At 43.7% G+C, this 19152-nt stretch overlaps 1 protein-coding gene across 1 annotated transcript in view; it reads right to left on the bottom strand.

The window, feature by feature from the left end:
* Positions 1-19152, bottom strand: part of ctnna1 (catenin (cadherin-associated protein), alpha 1) — a 353364-nt gene that overhangs the window by 80066 nt on the left and 254146 nt on the right. Inside the window, exons 10-13 of the mRNA XM_060915358.1 lie at positions 14939-15031; positions 14661-14817; positions 9847-10047; positions 2698-2846 (exon numbers count right to left, since the gene is read on the bottom strand). Coding sequence (XP_060771341.1) covers positions 2698-2846; positions 9847-10047; positions 14661-14817; positions 14939-15031 — 600 coding nt within the window. The remainder of the gene's footprint in view (positions 1-2697; positions 2847-9846; positions 10048-14660; positions 14818-14938; positions 15032-19152) is intronic.

Genomic DNA, 19152 nt, shown 5'->3' with positions numbered 1-19152 from the left:
TCTTAGACCAGTCCACCCTGGAGTGTTTTATTTTAAGACCTACACAGTCCAATTCATCCTTTCATTAGCTGTACTTAACATCACGCGTTTGTTGTGTGATCCTGAGCTCACGGCTGACTTGCACACAGCTCAGAGCTTTAATGCGAGGCAGACTACATCTACTTTAACAACTGTAATGTATGCCCAGAACACCCGTTTATGTAATGTTCTCAGGCTTGCCTGAAACGTGGATCATTACTGAGTAATGGATCAGCTCCACTCTGATGTACTTCTGCATATACCAATCACAGCACAGCATTAATAGGAACGCCATGGTTTCCACCTCAAGCAAAGCGAGCACTTGTAACTGGACTAAAATAAGCAAAGCAGCGAAAAGGAAACGGACGGCGATTAAAACAGCTCTCGCGCCTCGCCCGTTAATGCTAGATAGAGTGGGGGGGGGTTTGCTCCCTTCCTGATTTCTTATTTTTGCACATTTGTCGCACTTAAATGTTTCAGATCAAACAAATTTAAATATTAGTCAAAGATAACACAAAATGCAGTTTTTAAACGGAGGTTATTATTATTAAGGAGGGAAAAAAAAAATTCCAAACCTACATGACCCTGTGTGAAAAAGTGAAAACTTCAAAGTTTTCAAGTGAAAACTTGAAAGTGTATACTTCTTAAAACAGGAAAGGGAGAAAATCGCCCTCAAAGTTTTCCATCTCAGCTACTCTGGGTGCAGGGCGGGCACATAATGCTGCTCATCTGCATGACATTAATGAAAGCCCTACCCCCTACGAGCTAGCACGATACTACTTTCATGTAAACAGAGATCACCACGTCAATTTTCCTTCCATGCAAAGTATGCCCAACACAATTATGAAGTACAAAAATAAGTCCTAAAGTATACTTTAACGTTTTGTGGTTGAAAAATTACTCACACCGTGAGAAAGAAAGATAGCACGATGATGACACAACTAACACAACGCTAGTTTCATGTAAAGCCTCGGTCACAACCGGCCGTATGTGCTCCTACGGCCGGTCTACACGCAAAAAACGCAAGAAACGCACGGAGGGCGCGCGTGAAACGCACGAGAGCGCGCGTGTGATGTGCTGATTTTCGAGCCACAGAGGTTCTGTCATGTCAAACTCACTCTCTACAGGCGCTTACGTTTTTTTCAGGTTGCAAGACAAACTTACGGCCAACGCGCGTCTTTCTCCACGGGAAAAAAAAAAAAAAGCAGCGATTTGGGAAACGCCAAAAAAAAAAAAAAAAAAAAAAAAAAAAAAAATCACACGGCCAAAAAATCGTACGTCCGGTTGTGACCTAGGCTTAACCAAACCACAACACTCTCCGTTACATGCAAAAAATAACCACACAGCCTTATGGCCCTTTTCCACTACCCTTTTTCAGCTCGCTTCAGCCCGACACGGCTCGCGTTTCGACTACCAAAAAACAGCACGACTCGGCTCGCTTCAGCGCTGCTTAGCCCCTAAAACTCGCACGGTTTTGGAGTGGGGCTGAAGCGAGCCAAACCGTGCCGAGTGAGGTTGGGGGCGTGAGCAGACACTCCCCTGTGCACTGATTGGTGAGGAGGAGTGTCCTCACATGCCCACACACGCCCCGCGAGCGCGCTGGGATCTGTAAACACCGTAAACCCGGAAGAAGAATTACGAGAATTTCTGAAGCCTTATGCGCCTCGCCTCATCTATACGCTCTTGCCAGTATCTGTCCGCGTTGCCGGTGACAACAAGCCACAGCACCAAGACCAGCAACACTAACGACTCCATGTCCTCCATGTTTATTGTTTACTATCCGGGTCGTGAGGCTACCGCTTAAAAGCTCACTGATGTCACTGTTTGCGCTGCCTAACGACATCACCTGACGTCCACCCACTTTCGCTAACTCCACCCAATGTGTCCACCCACTTCCAGCCAGCACGGTTCAGCGCGGTTGTAGTCGAAATGCAACTCCAACAGCCCCGCTCAGCACGGCAAGGCTCAGCCCGACTCAGCCGCGTTTGTAGTGGAAAAGCGGCAATAGATTAATAAACTTGCCCCATCAGAAAGAGAAACGGCGCCTTGCACACACCAATGCCTCCGATGGAATGTAATCCTAGAACGGTCCGTGTATCATCCGATCATTCAAGTATTCCATTCAATCTGGAAAACGAGGTTGCGCTTTTTTTTTTTTTGCTGGAAATGTTTATCTCCGATGTAAATACCGTGTGTCTGTTTGCTTCGCGGTGTTTCAGCTCCTCTGCGCTCTGTTTAGCTTCCTCATTCCATAGTGAAATCACACGCCTGTATGCAGCTTAAGTAGCCACGAGCTCAGCTCGTATCATACAGCTGATTCGCGAAAAAAAACACAAAAGACTTAAATCATCATGTGAATGGCCCATATGGTAATTTACCCACACCCCCCAGCAGGCTACAGTCCTGACAACAACGAGACAATTTGCAACAAAAAATGTATGCTTTTCCAACAAAACAATCTATTATCTGAAATACTGATTGCATTCTTCAAGATTGCATTCTTCAAGATTCACGACCAGAGCGCAAATAAAAAACTGAACGCATGACTTTTTAGCCATGTACTGAACTTCAAAAACTTGAACTGAAAAAGCTAGGTTTACAGACATTAGAGTTATAGTTGTGTTACTTTGCCTTTCAGACTAGTATGGGTAAAGTGTGTGTGTGGTTTTTTTTTTTTACCCGGATCATGAGCACGGCCTTCCTGATGTCCCTCACGCCGTCGTACACCAGACGGGACGCGTCGATGAACTCGTTCTCCTCCACTGGCTGAGAATTCGTGCTCAGAGCCTCCACTGCTGCTTCCACCTGCTCGGTGAAACGTGGCATCACTGCGCACACAGACAAGATCAGACGCTACAAGAGTGCACAAGGTCTTAATAATAGGAGCGTTCGCCTATTGACAACGACCTTGCTTGCTTTCGACACTTTACATCTGGTAACACATGATTTATTATTATTTTGCAGTTTAATATTATGATATTTGATAAAATTTCCTCATCAGAAATAAATTTGCTGCACATTGCTTAGATAGCAACTAAAAGATGAGTAAAAACGCACGAGCAGCTGATTTGTATGCAGGACACATGAGGACGATTTCCGCAAACGCGCTTGCGGCAAATTTATGCACTTTTTGCAGAAAGAATAATATTACATGATATGTATTTGAAGATGAATAGCATAGCCTGGATTTAAAACACTGCTTGTGCATTCTAAATGTAGAACTTGCTGAAGTTTAGTACTATACAGTAAACAGTTGGGTTTTTTTGTAGAAGGTGTCGTCTTGCCGAGGTATAGAATAGCTTTAGACATTTATTTAACATGTTACTTGGATATTTCAGTTCTGTAATTCTCAAAACAAATGACAGGATCAATTTGTGAAAAATGCTCTAATAATTCTTCGGGGGGGGGGGGGGGGGGGGGGGGGGGGGAAATAAATACTTCTCATTCCATTTTTTGGGAGTTTTGTTTTCTAGTAGAGTTTTTATCTCGTCCTTGGTTGGTTCAGCAACACGCTGCGCCATTTTGTTTTACTCTCCTCACGGTATATGAGCTGATATCTTAGTAGTAGAGTAGCCAATCAGAGCGCACGACTGCTCACATCCAGTGAATGTGGGTAGAATAATTATAATTAATTTTCTTCACGGTCCGGTTTCCATCAAATCCTGCGCTCTGATTGGCTGGCGAGCGGTTACGGACCCCGGATACGGACCTCTGGCGACTCGCTCGTTCACAGCAGCAACAAACATGGTAGCAATTTTTGTCAACATTTATTTTCGCATTTCTCAGGAGAATAGCATTAATTTTACAGCATGGATAGCGATAACGACAGTGTTCAGGCCATCCTTAAAAAAAAAAATCCGTTTCCTGTCCACCGGGTGGGCAAAAAAATTCAGTCGGGAGGGAGGGATTTTTTTTTATTATATATATATATATATATATATATATATATATATATATATATATATATATATATATATGGATGGATAAGAAATCGCAATGCTGTATTTGCTTTTTCTTTCAGTACTTTTTTATTACAAAAGCAGACACATTTAATAAAATATGACGGTTTAATCAACTGAAACTTGTACAAAAACTTTAAGTTAGCATTTTAAATGCTGACTGCAACATTTGCAAAACTTTTACAAAGGTACTTAAAATGTCCGACACACGGACTTTCTGTAGTTCTAAATCGAGCGTTAGGCCGAGTTCGGATGAAATTACACGATTAAAATGATCACTGAATTATTTGTTTTTCTGAATCTTTACTATTTTGTTGTTCGCTAGAATACCATTTTGCGATTTCACACTTCAGCAAATGTTTGAAAACTCCGGATCTCCTTCCTTCATGGTGGCTGCCATTTTTTTGTGCCGCACGGCGCATGCGCAGAGCTGATTCGACAGGGCTTTCCACAAGCGCCGGCTGCGGCCACACAATTAAGTCCAGCCGGCTACTTTAATGACTATTATTTTTGTAGCCCACAGGCTCTAAATATTAAATTTCAATATTAATAAAATTAAAATGTTTATCTAACGGACTGACAGTAATGTCAAACTGAACCGCACTCATTTAAGTTGTGATTCGCGCCGTTTGTACCGATAATAACCACAAATTCCCCGCCGACTTCGTTGATCAGGGGAGAGTAACTCATCCGCGGCCCCGACATGCGGTGTGCGCGCGCACTCAGCGGAGGCAGTATGAGCCTTAGTGGAAAGCCCTGGGAATGCGTAAATGTCAAGTTCGAGTTTAGATTTACGAGCCTGAAAAAAATGTCAAAAAACTGGCGTTAAAAAAAAAATTTCACCCGCGCAAACGGCACTCACCCGGCCGGTGGACCAGAAACAGAACATTTTTTAATAATGGCCTCACAGCGAAAGCGAGTTTTACTACCCTGAGGAAGAAGAAATAAAATAAAACATTTTTATTTCAGGAGAAAGCTAAAAACCTGTAACTGTTGCTAACGCCGAGCAAAAACATGGCTGAATCCTGAATGACTCCTATTTGTATAAATAGGGGACGACATAGGCGGCAAAATGTAGTTTTTTTGTTCCTGCCATGGAAGTGCACTTGTATACCGAGGAGGAAGCCATTTGCATTACAGCCGTGAATGAGGATTCAAAATGGCGGCTCGGCTCGGTTTTCCCTTTCGGGCGCTCTCGTTTTCTGTTAGAATTTGGTAAAGAAAAAAAAAAATATATTATTTACCAGCTTACGGTCGGTCCGTATGGTGAAATACCGTGACCTCATCTATTTTCAAGACCTCGGTCCCGGTATTTCACGATACGGACCTCCCAGCTGGTAAACATCATACACACACACATATTACATGACTAGCTCCATGGGTCTAACATCAATCTATTGATGTGCCATCTTCATTAATAAAGCAACTTATTGCAGATATTCAGGAGTACTTGACCCCCCAAACCCTCTAATTCCCACATCGTGGCTCCTTTCCAACATGAAGTCGCATCATATTAACCTCGACAGAGAGACTGGAGAAGGAACGGCGATACTTCCATCATGGCAGTTCCACAACGCTAAAAGTAAGTATAAATGGGTAAAATGTACATACTCTGTCATAGACTTTATTATAATAATGTGAGCAAACTGCTGTGGTCTAAGAGGAATAAAACAAATCAGCATCAGTGTGCTAACACTAACTCCCACTGATTAATTCCTTCCCGGCACACCCTTAAGATCTTAAAGAAATCATTCATTCCAATTACAGAACGTGTGTGAAAAAGCAGGTCTAGGTTTCTCTTAACGAGCGCGAGTTTTATTCCTGCTGCAGTGAGACGGCTCCAACACGACGCTGTGATTTACTGAGGGCCGGCCGGCTGGGCGCTGGAGTTTAATGAGCACTCGGGGTGAACTTTTAATCAGTTACCTCTTCGAGCCAGGACGAGCAAAGTCTTAAAGCAGATACGCAGAACCACTGTTTTATAAACGCCTTCAGACCTCAAGAACGGCCCAGGAATAGTTTTAAGCGTTAACAATAAATCTACTATAGTAATTTTTACGATTAAAGTGAGTTATATAGGTAGCGGTCTGAGTGAATGACCTTGACGTCCGTAACGTCACCGCAAGAAGTCTGTCGGTCTCATGGCCATTTCCGCTAGACTAAAACACACAGCTGGCTGCAACTCCGATCCTCCATTTTGAGCTAATTTATCGCCATGCCACGCAGATGTGTTGCTGGCGGTGCAGCAACACGACAGAAGGTGGATTTACGTTGCATTCACGGCCCAAGAATGTTCAAACTGCAAAGATTTGGACGCGTTTTGCGAGAAGTTCACGGGCACATTGGGCGGCTATGAAGTGGTCTCTGCTCTGCACGTTTTACTGAAGACTCGGACGAGACCTCTGATCTGTTGAGGAGCGTTGGCTATAAGCCCGGATTGAAAGAGGGTGCAGTACCGACAATTAAATAAAACTACAAGAAAAGGAAAGCAAGTTCCGTTGCACCAGTTCTCCCAGAGCGTGAGCCGAGGGTTGTTGGTAAAACCCGGGACGGAACGGGACATATCGCTCGGGCAGCGACCTCCCTGCGGTTGCCGCTAAAACCGGTGGCGTTCTGTTCCGTCCCGGGTTTTAGTAACTACCTGAGCCGAGCAGTAATGGCGGAGTACACAGTATGGAGAAAAGTGAATGAGTGGAGCAGCCGTCTGATTTCTAAACTGGATATCGCTGCCGTCTCGCCCTTACGTGGAAGAAACGAATGAACAAAACTGAAAGTCAGATTGTTTCAAAAACAAAATCAGCCTTCAAGAAGCGAGAACGCAGACGGGTAAGCTGCGACTCTCATTTGGATATAAAACACCATGTTGTTTCCCTGCGTTTAGATTAATCCATGGAACTTGTGTTGTGTGTTTAAGTTAACGGTATAAGATTTAATTTGCTTCAGAATGTGATCGTCTCAGTTCATCTGATTATTTAATGAGCCTTTTACGTTTGATCAGTGAAAATGCATGCATGTACATGTCTGTTGCATAAGTTAACACACCCATCCTGTTTTAATGAGAGTCAACCCACAATCAGTCTTAGTTGAGCGAGTCGGTAACGAGATTTCTTACTTTCATCGTAAATTTTTATTTATATGACCTTGGTCTGTAGCTGTAAAAGGCCTCGGCTTTAAAACCGGTTACCGCAGTGACGTCACGCGCTCAGGGCTGGCTGGCTCAGCGGGGCGGCTCCAATGACAACTCTGCGGTCAATTTTAACTCTCATATATACATTTTTTAATTCCCATTTACGCAGCATACAAGAATCAAGGATGTAGATACTATCCGCTCAGAAATTTATTTAAAAATAAAGGCTCTGCGCATCTCCTTTAAAGTCGCAGGTCATCTTTATGAGACTCGGGAACTAAAGCCACAGGTAAAAACCGAGATGAAGGTTCGAGTTGGGGCTTTTCCTTCTTTAAACCCCTTCTGATGTTCTTACTGAGGGTCTGTTTGCAGATTGAGAGCCGGTTAACGAAGCTCAGGGTCCAAACGAGTCTGTTCTGCTTGGTTTTGATTTGCTTTAGTGATCAAACGTACCAACACGCTGCCTCGTTAATAATAAGCCATTCTTACAAGAAGTAATTCCTGCCGTTTCATCACCAGCTGCCTTTATCCTGAGTATAATTTGGACAGACACGTCGCGTACGGAGGTTTATAAAACGGACTGCTTGAACGGGCGCAGTGTTCAGGCGCTTTAGGGAGCTGGAGCTCCAGATTCTCTCACGCGTCCTCATGTCGCTGGATTTAACTGCTCCATTACATCCTGAAACGCAGACTGGAGAATCAAAATTTGACACCAAGACCAGCTCTGAAATCACGAATGGGCTGGAAGCCATCTTAATCTGGACCAGGGGTTCTTCCGAGGACACGACGGGCCAAACACTCCGAGCTAATCTCTCGTAACTGTTTAAAACGAGAGCCGTTTGTGATGGACGATACCCTCACACTCGGGAGGCAGCTCTGCACTTGAATGCGCCGTTCTCCGATAAACGCTGCTTTTACAGCACTGTCCTCGTCTGCTGTTGAACTGAAACTCTGCGGAATAAATTTACCTTTACGATATAAAACATGGATTATTGTGTGGGCTGAAAACTCAATCTGAAGCGACGTGAACGTACCTCACGCTCGAGCCTTGACCCTCGAGCCACTGCGTACTTGCCCTTTTCTCATAAGATATTTCTACACCATTTACACTCCGTTTTCTTGCAGATATTTAAATATTGAGATTCTAAAGACAAGAAATTTGCAGCCTTGGTGTACCGAGGACGAGTGACGCCAGAACGGCCACCGTTTACATAAAACGGCTTCTGGAAAGGAACGGCTTCAAGTAAAAATAATTCCTCAGACTGAAGGGTCCCCCCCCCCAAAGCACTGACACGGTTCAAACCGAGCCCTCATCCTCAACTCTGAAGCCATGATTCATTTTCTTTAATTAAAAAGGTGAGACAGATCTCAGGTTTAAATCAGTCATTAACGGTTATCATTACTATAGTAACGTCTTACACACGGACCTGTACGGAGGAGGGAGGGAGGGAGGGAGAGAGAAAGAAAGAAAAAAGAAAGAAAGAAAAGGGAGAAGGAAGGGAGGGAGGAAAGAAAAAGAAAGGAGGGAGGAAAAAGAAAGAAAGGAGGGAGGAAAGAAGGAAAAGGAAAGAGAAAGAAGGAAGGAAGGAAAGAAAGAGAAAGAAAGAAGGGAGGGAGGAAAGAAAGAAGGGAGGGAGGAAAGAAAGAAGGGAGGGAGGAAAGAAAGAAGGAAGAGAAAGAAGGAAGGAAAGAAAGGAGGGAGGAAAGAAAGAGAGAAGGAAAGGAAAGAAAGAAGGAAAGGAAGAAAAAAAAGAAAAAGAAGGAAGGAAGGAAAGAAAGAAAGAAAGAAGGAAGGAAGGAAGGAAGGAAGGAAGGAAGGAAGGAAGGAAGAGAAAGGAGGGAGGAAGGAAAGAAAGAAAGGAAGGAAAGAAAGAGAGAAGGAAAGGAAGGAAAGAAGGAAGAGAAAGGAGGGAGGAAAGAAAGAAAGGAAGGAAAGAAAGAGAAGGAAAGGAAGGAAAGAAGGAAGGAAAGAAGGAAGAGAAAGGAGGGAGGAAAGAAAGAAAGGAAGGAAAGAAAGAAGGAAAGGAAGAAAAAAAGAAAGAAAGAAGGGAGGGGAGAAAAGGAAAGATGGGCAAAGAAGAGCAAGAAATAAAGAAATGAGCAAAAAAGAGACTAACAAAAAGAGAACGAAAAAATACAAGCAAAGAAGAAAGGGGAAAAAAGAAGAAAGAGCAAGAAAGAAAAAAGATGAGCAAAGAAGAGCAAGAAAGGAGAGAGACGAGGGAAAGAAAGCAAAAAAGTAAGAGCAAGAAAGAAAAAAGAAGCAAGAAGAAAAAAAATATGAGCAAAGAAGAAAGAGCAAGAAAGGAGAGAAAGAAAAAGAAATGAAGTAGGAACAAGAAATGAATAAGAGCAGGAAAGGAGAGAGAGAAAGGAGGAGAGAGAGCGCGCCTGAGAGGTTGGGGAGGAACTCCTATGGGGAAGTGACCTGTGCGTCCAGACTCGAGCGTAACGCCCGCCGTGCTGCTCTGTAACCCGTCAGTGGCGGAGGGTGGCGGGGTGACGCTGGCACGCCGAGCGTCTCAGCCCTCCGACGCCACAGCGGGCGTGATTATTTCTCTAGACGAGCGCGGCCCCACAAGCCCCAGTGCCGTAAGCCAGGTGTGAGCGGCGAGGTGATGAAAGCGGCTCTCCGTCTCGCCGTGAACGCCTTCCCGCGTCACCGAGTGGCGTTTGGGTTTCATGACTGCGCTGCTGTACAGACCTCAGGGGTTTAACCCCTTCCTGTCACGGAATCCCTACCTGTATCAGTCAGGAGTTTGGTGGCTTCCAGAACCTTCTCGGTGTAAACTCCAGGCTCGTAGTTGTCCATCTCCGAGGTGACGACGTGGACGACGCGGGCGGCTCGTCCTCTGATGGCGCCGGCAGTGCGGTCCAGCCCGTCCACGTCCCTCTCCTGCAGGGCCATCACGCACTTGTTCACGTCCTCCAGGATGTGGTTCTCTGAAAGACGAGAGATCAACAAACCCAGTGTCAGTGTCTCAAAGCTTAAACACCAGGATGCTCAACCTACTGGACGATCAGTCGGGATTAAACAACTGGCTTCAGCCTAACCCAGCCTCACAAAGCCCACACACACGCCAGAGGTGGACAAAGTGCCCAACTTGAGTCAAAGTACAAATTAACACGATCAGAAGGAGGTGGTTCTTCTGGAGAACACACACTCATAGCCCATGAACCCGGGGCTCAACATTAACACTAGCCCGATTGCCCAGGGCAACCAATCAATAGATTCGGACAACCAGACTCTCACAAATGCTTGCCCAATCAGAGCACAGGATTTGATGGAAAACGGACCACACAAAAAAAAAAAAAAAAAGGTTTGACAGTCATGCTGTTTAAAATAAATATAAAAACCTTGGACATCATTTCCTACTTACAAATGTAGGAGTAGAAACAAAAGTTAATACCCACTGCTCTGGGTACGTGTGTGTTCACTGCTTCAGACGGGTTAAATGCAGAGAGGAATTTCACACGTGTGTGATGAATAAAGTTGTGCTTTCTTACTTTCTTTAGGATCATTTAATATGCGACTCACATATAGAGTAAATATTTACTCTAATCTGGCTTCATTTGATTTTCATCTTTCATTATAATACAAAAGTTTAATTTACCAAAAAGCTGCATAAAAAAAAGTCCTTTTAACAACCAGCAAGTGTGCGTCGTGATTAATTAACACGCGCCGTTTCAGTCGTCTACAGCCACAAGATATCTGGCATATTGTAGCACTGATAAAATCTTTCATAAATTCAGAATTTCATAAACACCACCACAGCCGGATCACTGAGGGGATTGAACTCGTCGTGTTGGAACTTTGATGCAACTCTTGAATAAATAAAATAGAAAAATTAACTTGTCCTGTCCGAAGGCAGACATCGATTTGACTTGTCCAGATTAAAATGTTTGATTGTCCCGGACAGTCGGACTACTTTTAATCTCGAGTCCTGTAAATATTTCAGCTCATCCAGGATCTTAAACCCAACAGGCCATCAATACTCTCAGCACGCTGCACCGTGCCTGCTTTTGTCTGCTCCGAGAGAGGTTAATCGAGCCCTCCGTATGTGGCAAAGGCATTCAAAGAGCTTTAAGGAGCTGACTAGACACATGCGCAATCATTATTCAGAGCCCAGTGAAGAAAAATTACAAGCCGACTCCATCTACTTAATTGCTCTTAAAAGCGCTTCCTCCGAGGTCGGTGATCAAGAACTAAACGTCTCCATTGTGCTCCTGTGTCACGAAACCCATTTCCACTAACAGGAGGAAGAAAAAAAACAAGGTCAGGTCAGGTGCGGTCAGTGGTTAAAAACACCTTATTTATCGGGAGCACGTCAAGCAGGTGCAATTATAACCCTGAAAAACTACACCGAGCGGAACCAGGAGATCCATTACGCCACTTCTGCAGCTGTACTTAACGAGCCAGTGATACTCGGTGTGTGAGACGTACATGCTTTTAAACGGGATTTCATTACAAAATGAATTGGGGATACATTAACTTGTTACATTACAGCGCTGATTAATTCTCAACTCTGATATCTTTTTCTAATGCTCCCATTCTATACGTCATGGTTGCTATAGTAACACCTCAGTCATAGTTTGCTGTAAAGATGTCCAGGTGTCCAAAAACTTTTGGTCAAAGTGCGAATTTGTAGCAGTAAACGATACCAGAACGTCAAAACAACCACGACTCCCAGATCACCACACACAACTGCAATTTGATGCGAGAGAGAGCGCGAGCGCCAACCTGCACGATAAAACCGTTTACAACAGGATCAACAACAAAGGACTCCGTTTTGTTCCCCAAAACATCAGTCAGAACTGAATTTGCATGATAAATGAGAGGAGATACAATTATAGTCAGAAGAAAAATGTATTAAAGTCGACCTAATGACTAATTTGTGAGCAAAAAATTGCTAATACAGCAAGCAGGTTTTGTGCAGAAGGCCGAGTTCTTTCAAATAAAACAATCAGAACTGAAATCCGTTAAGAACTGAGGGAGGAGATGTGATTTAACTGGAAATAAACAAAGCTGTAAACACACTGTTTACAACAGGAAAATCAAAAACAAACAAACGACCGAGTTGTGTTCCTCGAGGGAAGATCGACCCAATCCATGGCTCAGAAGTGAAATGGGGCGAGAAATCAGAGAGGAGGTGCAGTTCCGGTGAGAGGCCGGGAAATGCAGTCATTTGGCCCAATTACTAACTTAAGAGCAAAAAATTTAACAAAAACAACGACCGAGTTTCGCGAGGAGTTCTTTCAAACCAAACACAATCGGAACGGAAACCGACAGAGGAAAAACTAAGAGCAAGGAAAAGAAATAAAGAACAAAAAAAGAAGCAAAGAAGAAAGAGCAAGAGAGGAGAGAAAGAAATAAGAGCAAACTAGCTAGAACTCGACGCCAGCGGTGTCGATGGGGACGCCTCCGCCCGGTAGACTACACGCATTATTAAGCTGTGATTTGGGGACGAACATTTGACCTCACAGTAATGTTGAGCTGGGGAAATTACTCGCATCAGCCTTGGAGATAGTGTGTTCACAAGGTTTTCAGACAGACATTTGACCTCACAGTGACCTTGACCTTAGACCTTTTGATCTCAAAATCCAAGTCAGGCCATGTTTGTCCCAAAGCGCACAAATGGTGAAAGCTTAGTGAAATTCCTTTCATTAGCCTCGAGATATCGCGTTCACAAGGTTTCGGGACGGACAACCCGAAAACATAATGCCTCCTGCACCTTACAGTGGCGGAGGCATAATAATAAAAAAAGAGCGAGAGAAATGAGCAAGAAAGGAGAGAAAGAAAAATGAAGGGGATTGAAAGAAATAAGAGCAACAAAGAAAAGAGCAAGAAAAATAAAGGGGAGAGAAAGAAAAGCAAGAAAAAAGAGAAAAGGAAAATAAAGGCAAGAGAAAGAGCAAGAAAGGAGAGGAAAAAGGGGATAGAAAGAAAAATATGGGAGTCGATAGTTTGCAATGCATAGCACTGCATCACTAATAAAGGGGAGAGAAAAAGAGCAAGAAAAGAGGAAAGAAAAAGGGGATAGAAAGAAAAGAGCAAGAAAAATAAAGGAGAGAAAGAAAAAGAGCAAGAAGAGAGGAAAGAAAAAGGGGATAGAAAGAAAAGAGCAAGAAAAATAAAGGGGAGAGAAAGAAAAAGCAAGAAAAAAGAGAAAAGGAAAATAAAGGTGAGAGAAAGAAAGAGCAAGAAAGGAGAGAGGAAAGAAAAAGGGGATAGAAAGAAAAGAGCAAGAAAAATAAAGGAGAGAAAGAAAAAGAGCAAGAAGAGAGGAAAGAAAAAGGGGATAGAAAGAAAAGAGCAAGAAAAATAAAGGGGAGAGAAAGAAAAAGCAAGAAAAAAGAGAAAAGGAAAATAAAGGTGAGAGAAAGAAAGAGCAAGAAAGGAGAGAGGAAAGAAAAAGGGGATAGAAAGAAAAGAGCAAGAAAAATAAAGGAGAGAAAGAAAAAGGGGATAGAAAGAAGAGCAAGAAAAAGAGCAAGGAGAGAGGAAAGAAAAAGGAGATAGAAAGAAAAGCAAGAAAAATAAAGGAGAGAAAGAAAAAGAGCAAGGAGAGAGGAAAGAAAAAGGGGATAGAAAGAAAAGAGCAAGAAGAGAGGAAAGAAAAAGGGGATAGAAAGAAAAGCACGAGAGGAAAGAAAAAGGGGATAGAAAGAAAAGAGCAAGAAGAGAGGAAAGAAAAAGGGGATAGAAAGAAAAGCACAAGAGAGGAAAGAAAAAGGGGATAGAAAGAAAAGAGCAAGAAGAGAGGAAAGAAAAAGGGGATAGAAAGAAGAGCAAGAAAAATAAAGGAGAGAGAAAAAGAGCAAGGAGAGAGGAAAGAAAAAGGGGATAGAAAGAAAAGAGCAAGAAGAGAGGAAAGAAAAAGGGGATAGAAAGAAAAGAGCAAGAAGAGAGGAAAGAAAAAGGGGATAGAAAGAAAAGAGCAAGAAGAGAGGAAAGAAAAAGGGGATAGAAAGAAGAGCAAGAAAAATAAAGGAGAGAAAGAAAAAGAGCAAGGAGAGAGGAAAGAAAAAGGGGATAGAAAGAAAAGAGCAAGAAGAGAGGAAAGAAAAAGGGGATAGAAAGAAAAGCACAAGAAGAGAGGAAAGAAAAAGGGGATAGAAAGAAGAGCAAGAAAAATAAAGGGGAGAGAAAGAAAAAGCAAGAAAAAAAATAAAGGAGAGAAAGAAAAAGAGAAAAAGAAAGAGCAAGAAAGGAGGGAGAGAAAAGAAATAAGAGCAAGAAAAGAAAAATAAAGGGGAGAGAAAAAGAAATAAGAGCAAGGAGGGAGAGAAAAGAAATGAGAGCAAGAAGGAAAGGAGTGAGAGCAGGAAGAGGAGGAGATGTGACTGAAGGGAATTGTGGCTGGCTGACGCCACGGCCGCAGCGCCTGGGCTTCGTGCACCGAGGAGACAACGATCCTGAGAAACAACCACCGGCTCAGCATTAAACACACACAGCTCCAGCTAAAGCGAACCAAACTCCTCCATCAACACGCTCACTGCCCCTGCGCTGCGTCAACTGAACCAAACACAAAAGCCCCCCCCACACACACACTTACCGGATACAGACAGGAAGTCGTCGATGGAGGTGATGTCGTCGACGGCATCCGTGAGCACGCGCACCTGCTTCTCCCACTGCTCCTTGAACAGATCCATGTTATCTTGGGCCACCTTGCTGTTGGGTTTGGCGGCCAGAGCCAGCGCCGCGTTAATCACCTAAAGTGACCAATTAGGAACAATTACATCGTCACTCGAGCACAACAGGGTCCAAAACATACAAACAGTCTGCACAGCAGAGCTCGGTTTATTCTGCCCTCGACCTCGGCGAGCGCGATACCTGAGGACACAGCGTCTCCAGCTGCATCGCGGCCATGCGCACCAGCTTCACGCCCTCCTCGTTGTTGGAGATGGAGCAGGCCAAGTTGGCGACCTACGACAAAGAAACGCTCGTTACACAAAGGGCATCGAGACTCTGCAAGAGTACACAGGAGTTTAGATGTAAAAATCAGCTTCCTGGGTCCCCCCTCCCCCCATCTCAGAGCAGCACGTTTCCTCTAATTCACCCAGCTGAATGGATGACAGCTCCAGGAAAAGAGGAAGAGAGAGAGACTCGCAGTGATTAAATCACCGCTCTGCCACACAGCTGCTGCGGTCACTGTCCAAAAAGGCAGCAGAAGGAACGCTGAGGCAAGCAGGAGCTGATCCTGCTGGAGAGTAAATTCTCTCCCGCTGAGCTAAAACGCAGCCAATAAAAACGCGCTCGCTTTTCCTCAAATTAAAAAATTTAAAAAATAAATCCCAGTCGCTTGTATTTGCCAAGTCAAGAGCAAGCTAGTCAAGTTTAATTCCTTGGCATTTTAGAGTTGGACGGTTTGCACATGACAAATGGGTTCATCTTAAAATCTCAAAAGAAGCTCTTTATTTAAAAAAAAAAAAAAAAAGCCGTCGTCATGGTATTCAGCGGCCTGTATAATGAGACAGGCCCTCGCTCATTAAACCCCTTCTGCATAAATAACTCTGCCAAAAAGCACTCTCCTGAACAATGACTGGGGTCCTGAGCAAATGGGTCGAACGTGGACGAGAAACAAGCGTGACTAGCCAACAGAACCCTGGGAACAGGAAATTTCAGCATGACTCACTTCAGGAAAGGTCTATGAATGGACTACATCAGGGCTTTTCAAAGTGTGGGGCGTGCCTCCCCTAGGGGGCGCCCAAGTTCTTAAGGGGGGGGCACAACGTGAGGAAAAATAAACCAGAATAAGTTACTATTGCGAACATTTAGCGAACTTCAGCTAGCCTTTACCAGAGACAAAATGGATCGATTTTTAGTACCTAAAGCTACAGTGAGTGAGGAGACCGAGTCTGGGCCAAGCAAAAAAACAGAGCCTCCAGGATTTCGCAATGTTGCGATTTGCAACTTCAACGCAAATTCAAGGCGGTGTTGCAATTACATCCAATCACCGCAACTTTCCCGCAAATTTGACCAATCGTTGGCGTCGTCTTGAGGTGACATCAACAAACTACCTTTCGCCTTACTTCCGTGTCTACGTTCAAGAGAAGCAGCATGCGCGCAGTGTTGCCAGATTGGGCGGTTTCAAGTGCATTTTGAACATATTTTGGGCTGGAAAACGTCAGCAGTATCTGGCAACACTGCATGTGCGAGTCAGTGTTTATGTAGGCTTAAATTCTGTTACTGAAAGTGTGTTACGGTATGTTTGTATTTTTACTTAATACAAGAAATTAATGGATGCCAACATTTTTGCCAAAATGGTATTTTATTTTCCATTGTTTAGGCAGCTTCAGCATCATACTGTGAGATTCTGTTCAAATTGTTTTTTCTTCTTCTATGAAGCCTGAGCCATTTATTTTATTAGCTTATAATTATTGTTTAGTTTAGTCTTCAGGAGAGACTGCCTGCACACAGTACTAGTAGTTTTTTTCTTACATGAAAGCTGAGGCATTTATATTATATTTTAAGGGAACTTCATGTTGTGCTGTGAGGTTCTCTGCACTTTAACTTTTGAACCAACAGGTGCATTTGGATAAGTAAAGCCTATTTTTCTGCAGAGGAAAGAACTGGAGTTGTTAAGACCAACAACAATAACAAGACCGCGAAAGATCGCCATTTTTAAGCGACGAGAAGCAGTAGCTGTACAAACGCAAAGTCATCCATTATTATTATTGTTGTTGCTGCTGCTGCTTCGATGTTCGCGCCAAGGTTTATGCAAACGCAGCGGCGTAACGACGTGGCTTCCCTTAGCACTGTGAGCTATGGAAAAGCAAACTGGTTCTCAGCTGGCTTGCAAGTTGAACGAGTTGTGAACCAGCACCGGCCCCGAACCAGCCCTGGAACTGATTTGGTGGAAAAGGGGTATTTAAGGACCGCTATTGAACTATGAGAAGTATAAAGTACGCTCATCAATAGTTTGTGGATGTGTAAAAGCTCTAGACAATTCGACATTCTCCCATCACGAGACAAGACGAGACGTCCAGGACTACAATAATAATAAACAAGCAGATCATCAAGTAGCTCATCTGGGCTGCCGTCAAAACACCCACGACTCCCAAAACACCAAACAGAACTGAAACGTGACGATGTGAGAGAGGACCAACCTCCACGACAAACTTTACAACAGGATCAACAAATGACTCCGTTTTGTTCCCCAAAGCAAGATCGACCAGAACCGGATGAGAAGTGAGTGAGGAGATACAATTCTAGTCAGAAGAAAACGCGTTGGCAAAGAATGTGCCGATATAGCGGAGCAGGTTTTGTGCAGAAGGTTGCGTTCTTTCAAATAAAACAATCCGAAGTGAAATCCATTGAGAACTGAGGGACGGAGGAGACACGATTTAACTGGAAATAAAAAGTTGTCGACAAATTGTTTCCAACAAGAAAAAACAAACCACCAAGTTTTGTTCCTCGAGGGAAGATTTGTTTGTTTGATTTCTTGCCATTTTAGCATCTGTGGCTATTTTATGGCCAAAGCCGGAAAAAATAAATTACCCTTTTTTTTTTTTTACACATCAATACAAGTTAGAAAGTTTAAAACTTTAAGGTGGGACCTTTGAAAAGATGTTTACAGCATTATCTTCTTGATAAAACGTGCTTAATTGATAAAGGCCTGTTGCAAAAATGACAGTGGAAGTTCACCTCCAGTCAACACACACAAAAAAAAAAAAAAAACCCACACATGCGTGAGTCTAGAACATCCAATTCTACATCTAGTATAGATCATATCTAGATGAAAAAGAAAATGCTCGAGGGACGATCGACCCAAAACATCAATTAGAACTGAGAGAGGAGATACAATTCTACTGAAAGCCCTGGGAAATTCGTTCATTTGGCCTAATTAGTAACTCATTAGCCAAAGAATTTGACAAAACCACCGAGGTTGATGAGTTTCAAACAAAATCGGAACGGAAATCCGTGGAGACCTGATGGAGGAGATATGAAATGGATTTTTCCCCTCTCGTTTCTGGTTGAGAGTACGTCGTGCGCATTCTGGCTTCCGCTTCTCACCGGAGCTTCATTTTATTTAAAGCCTCGGTCACAACCGGCCGTACGTGCTCCTACGGCCGGTCTACGTGCAAAAAACCGCAAGAAACGCACGGAGGGCGCGCGTGTGACGTGCTGATTTTCGAGCCGTAGACCGGCTGCAGAGGTTCGTCATGTCAAACGAACTCTACGGGCGCTTACATTTTTTTCAGGTTGCAAGACAAACTTGCAGCCAACGTGCGTCTTTCTCCACGAAAAAAAAAAAGCAGCGATTTGGGAAACGCCAAAAATCGCACGGCCAAAAAAAAAAAAAAAAAAAAAAATCGTATGTCCGGTTGTGACCTAGGCTTTATACATTTTCTCTCCTTTTTTATTTAAAATTTTTTTCTTCTTTCTCAAGTCAAGTTTATTTGTATAGCGCTTTTAACAATAAAACATTGTCGTAAAGCAGCTTTACAGAATTTGAACGACTTAAAGCATGAGCTAATTTTATCCCTAATCTATCCCCAATGAGAAGCCTGTGGCGACGGTGGCAAGGAAAAACTCCCTCAGACGACATGAGGAAGAAACCTCGAGAGGAACCAGACTCAAAAGGGAACCCATCCTCATTTGGGCAACAACAGACAGCCTGACTATAATATTAACAGTTTTTTCTGTGTTTGATGTTTGAGTGTTTAGTTGTGGTGTAGCTGCGGACCCAGTTTTGGGCGTCGGTTCGCTGTGGGTGGTGCCTGTGCTCCTAGCTGTGGACTGCAGGGAGCTCGTTGCTCATTTGAACATCGTGGTTGTCCAGCGCTCTGTGCTTTAGTGCTTGGCGTGACGTTCCGAGCGATGTGATGTCGCGGCGGCTGCGCAGGCGGTTTGGGACGTACCAGCGCTCTGTGTGGCGGTGCTTCTGTGCTCGCTTCGTGGATCCATGGCATGGTGACTTGTTTTCGTGCGCCTTTTGGTGGGACTGTGGCCGCTACACCACTGGAATGACATCCTGACCTCTATTTGGTGGACTTTCTTTTCTGCCAATTATTGTAAAGCGACGTTGGGTTTTGAGAACGGCG

Source organism: Neoarius graeffei, chromosome 2 (assembly GCF_027579695.1).
Source record: "Neoarius graeffei isolate fNeoGra1 chromosome 2, fNeoGra1.pri, whole genome shotgun sequence".
NCBI classification, from domain to species: Eukaryota; Metazoa; Chordata; class Actinopteri; order Siluriformes; family Ariidae; genus Neoarius; species Neoarius graeffei.
The sequence above is the reverse complement of the archived record's forward strand: the minus strand, read 5'-3'. Positions and strand labels throughout refer to the sequence as shown.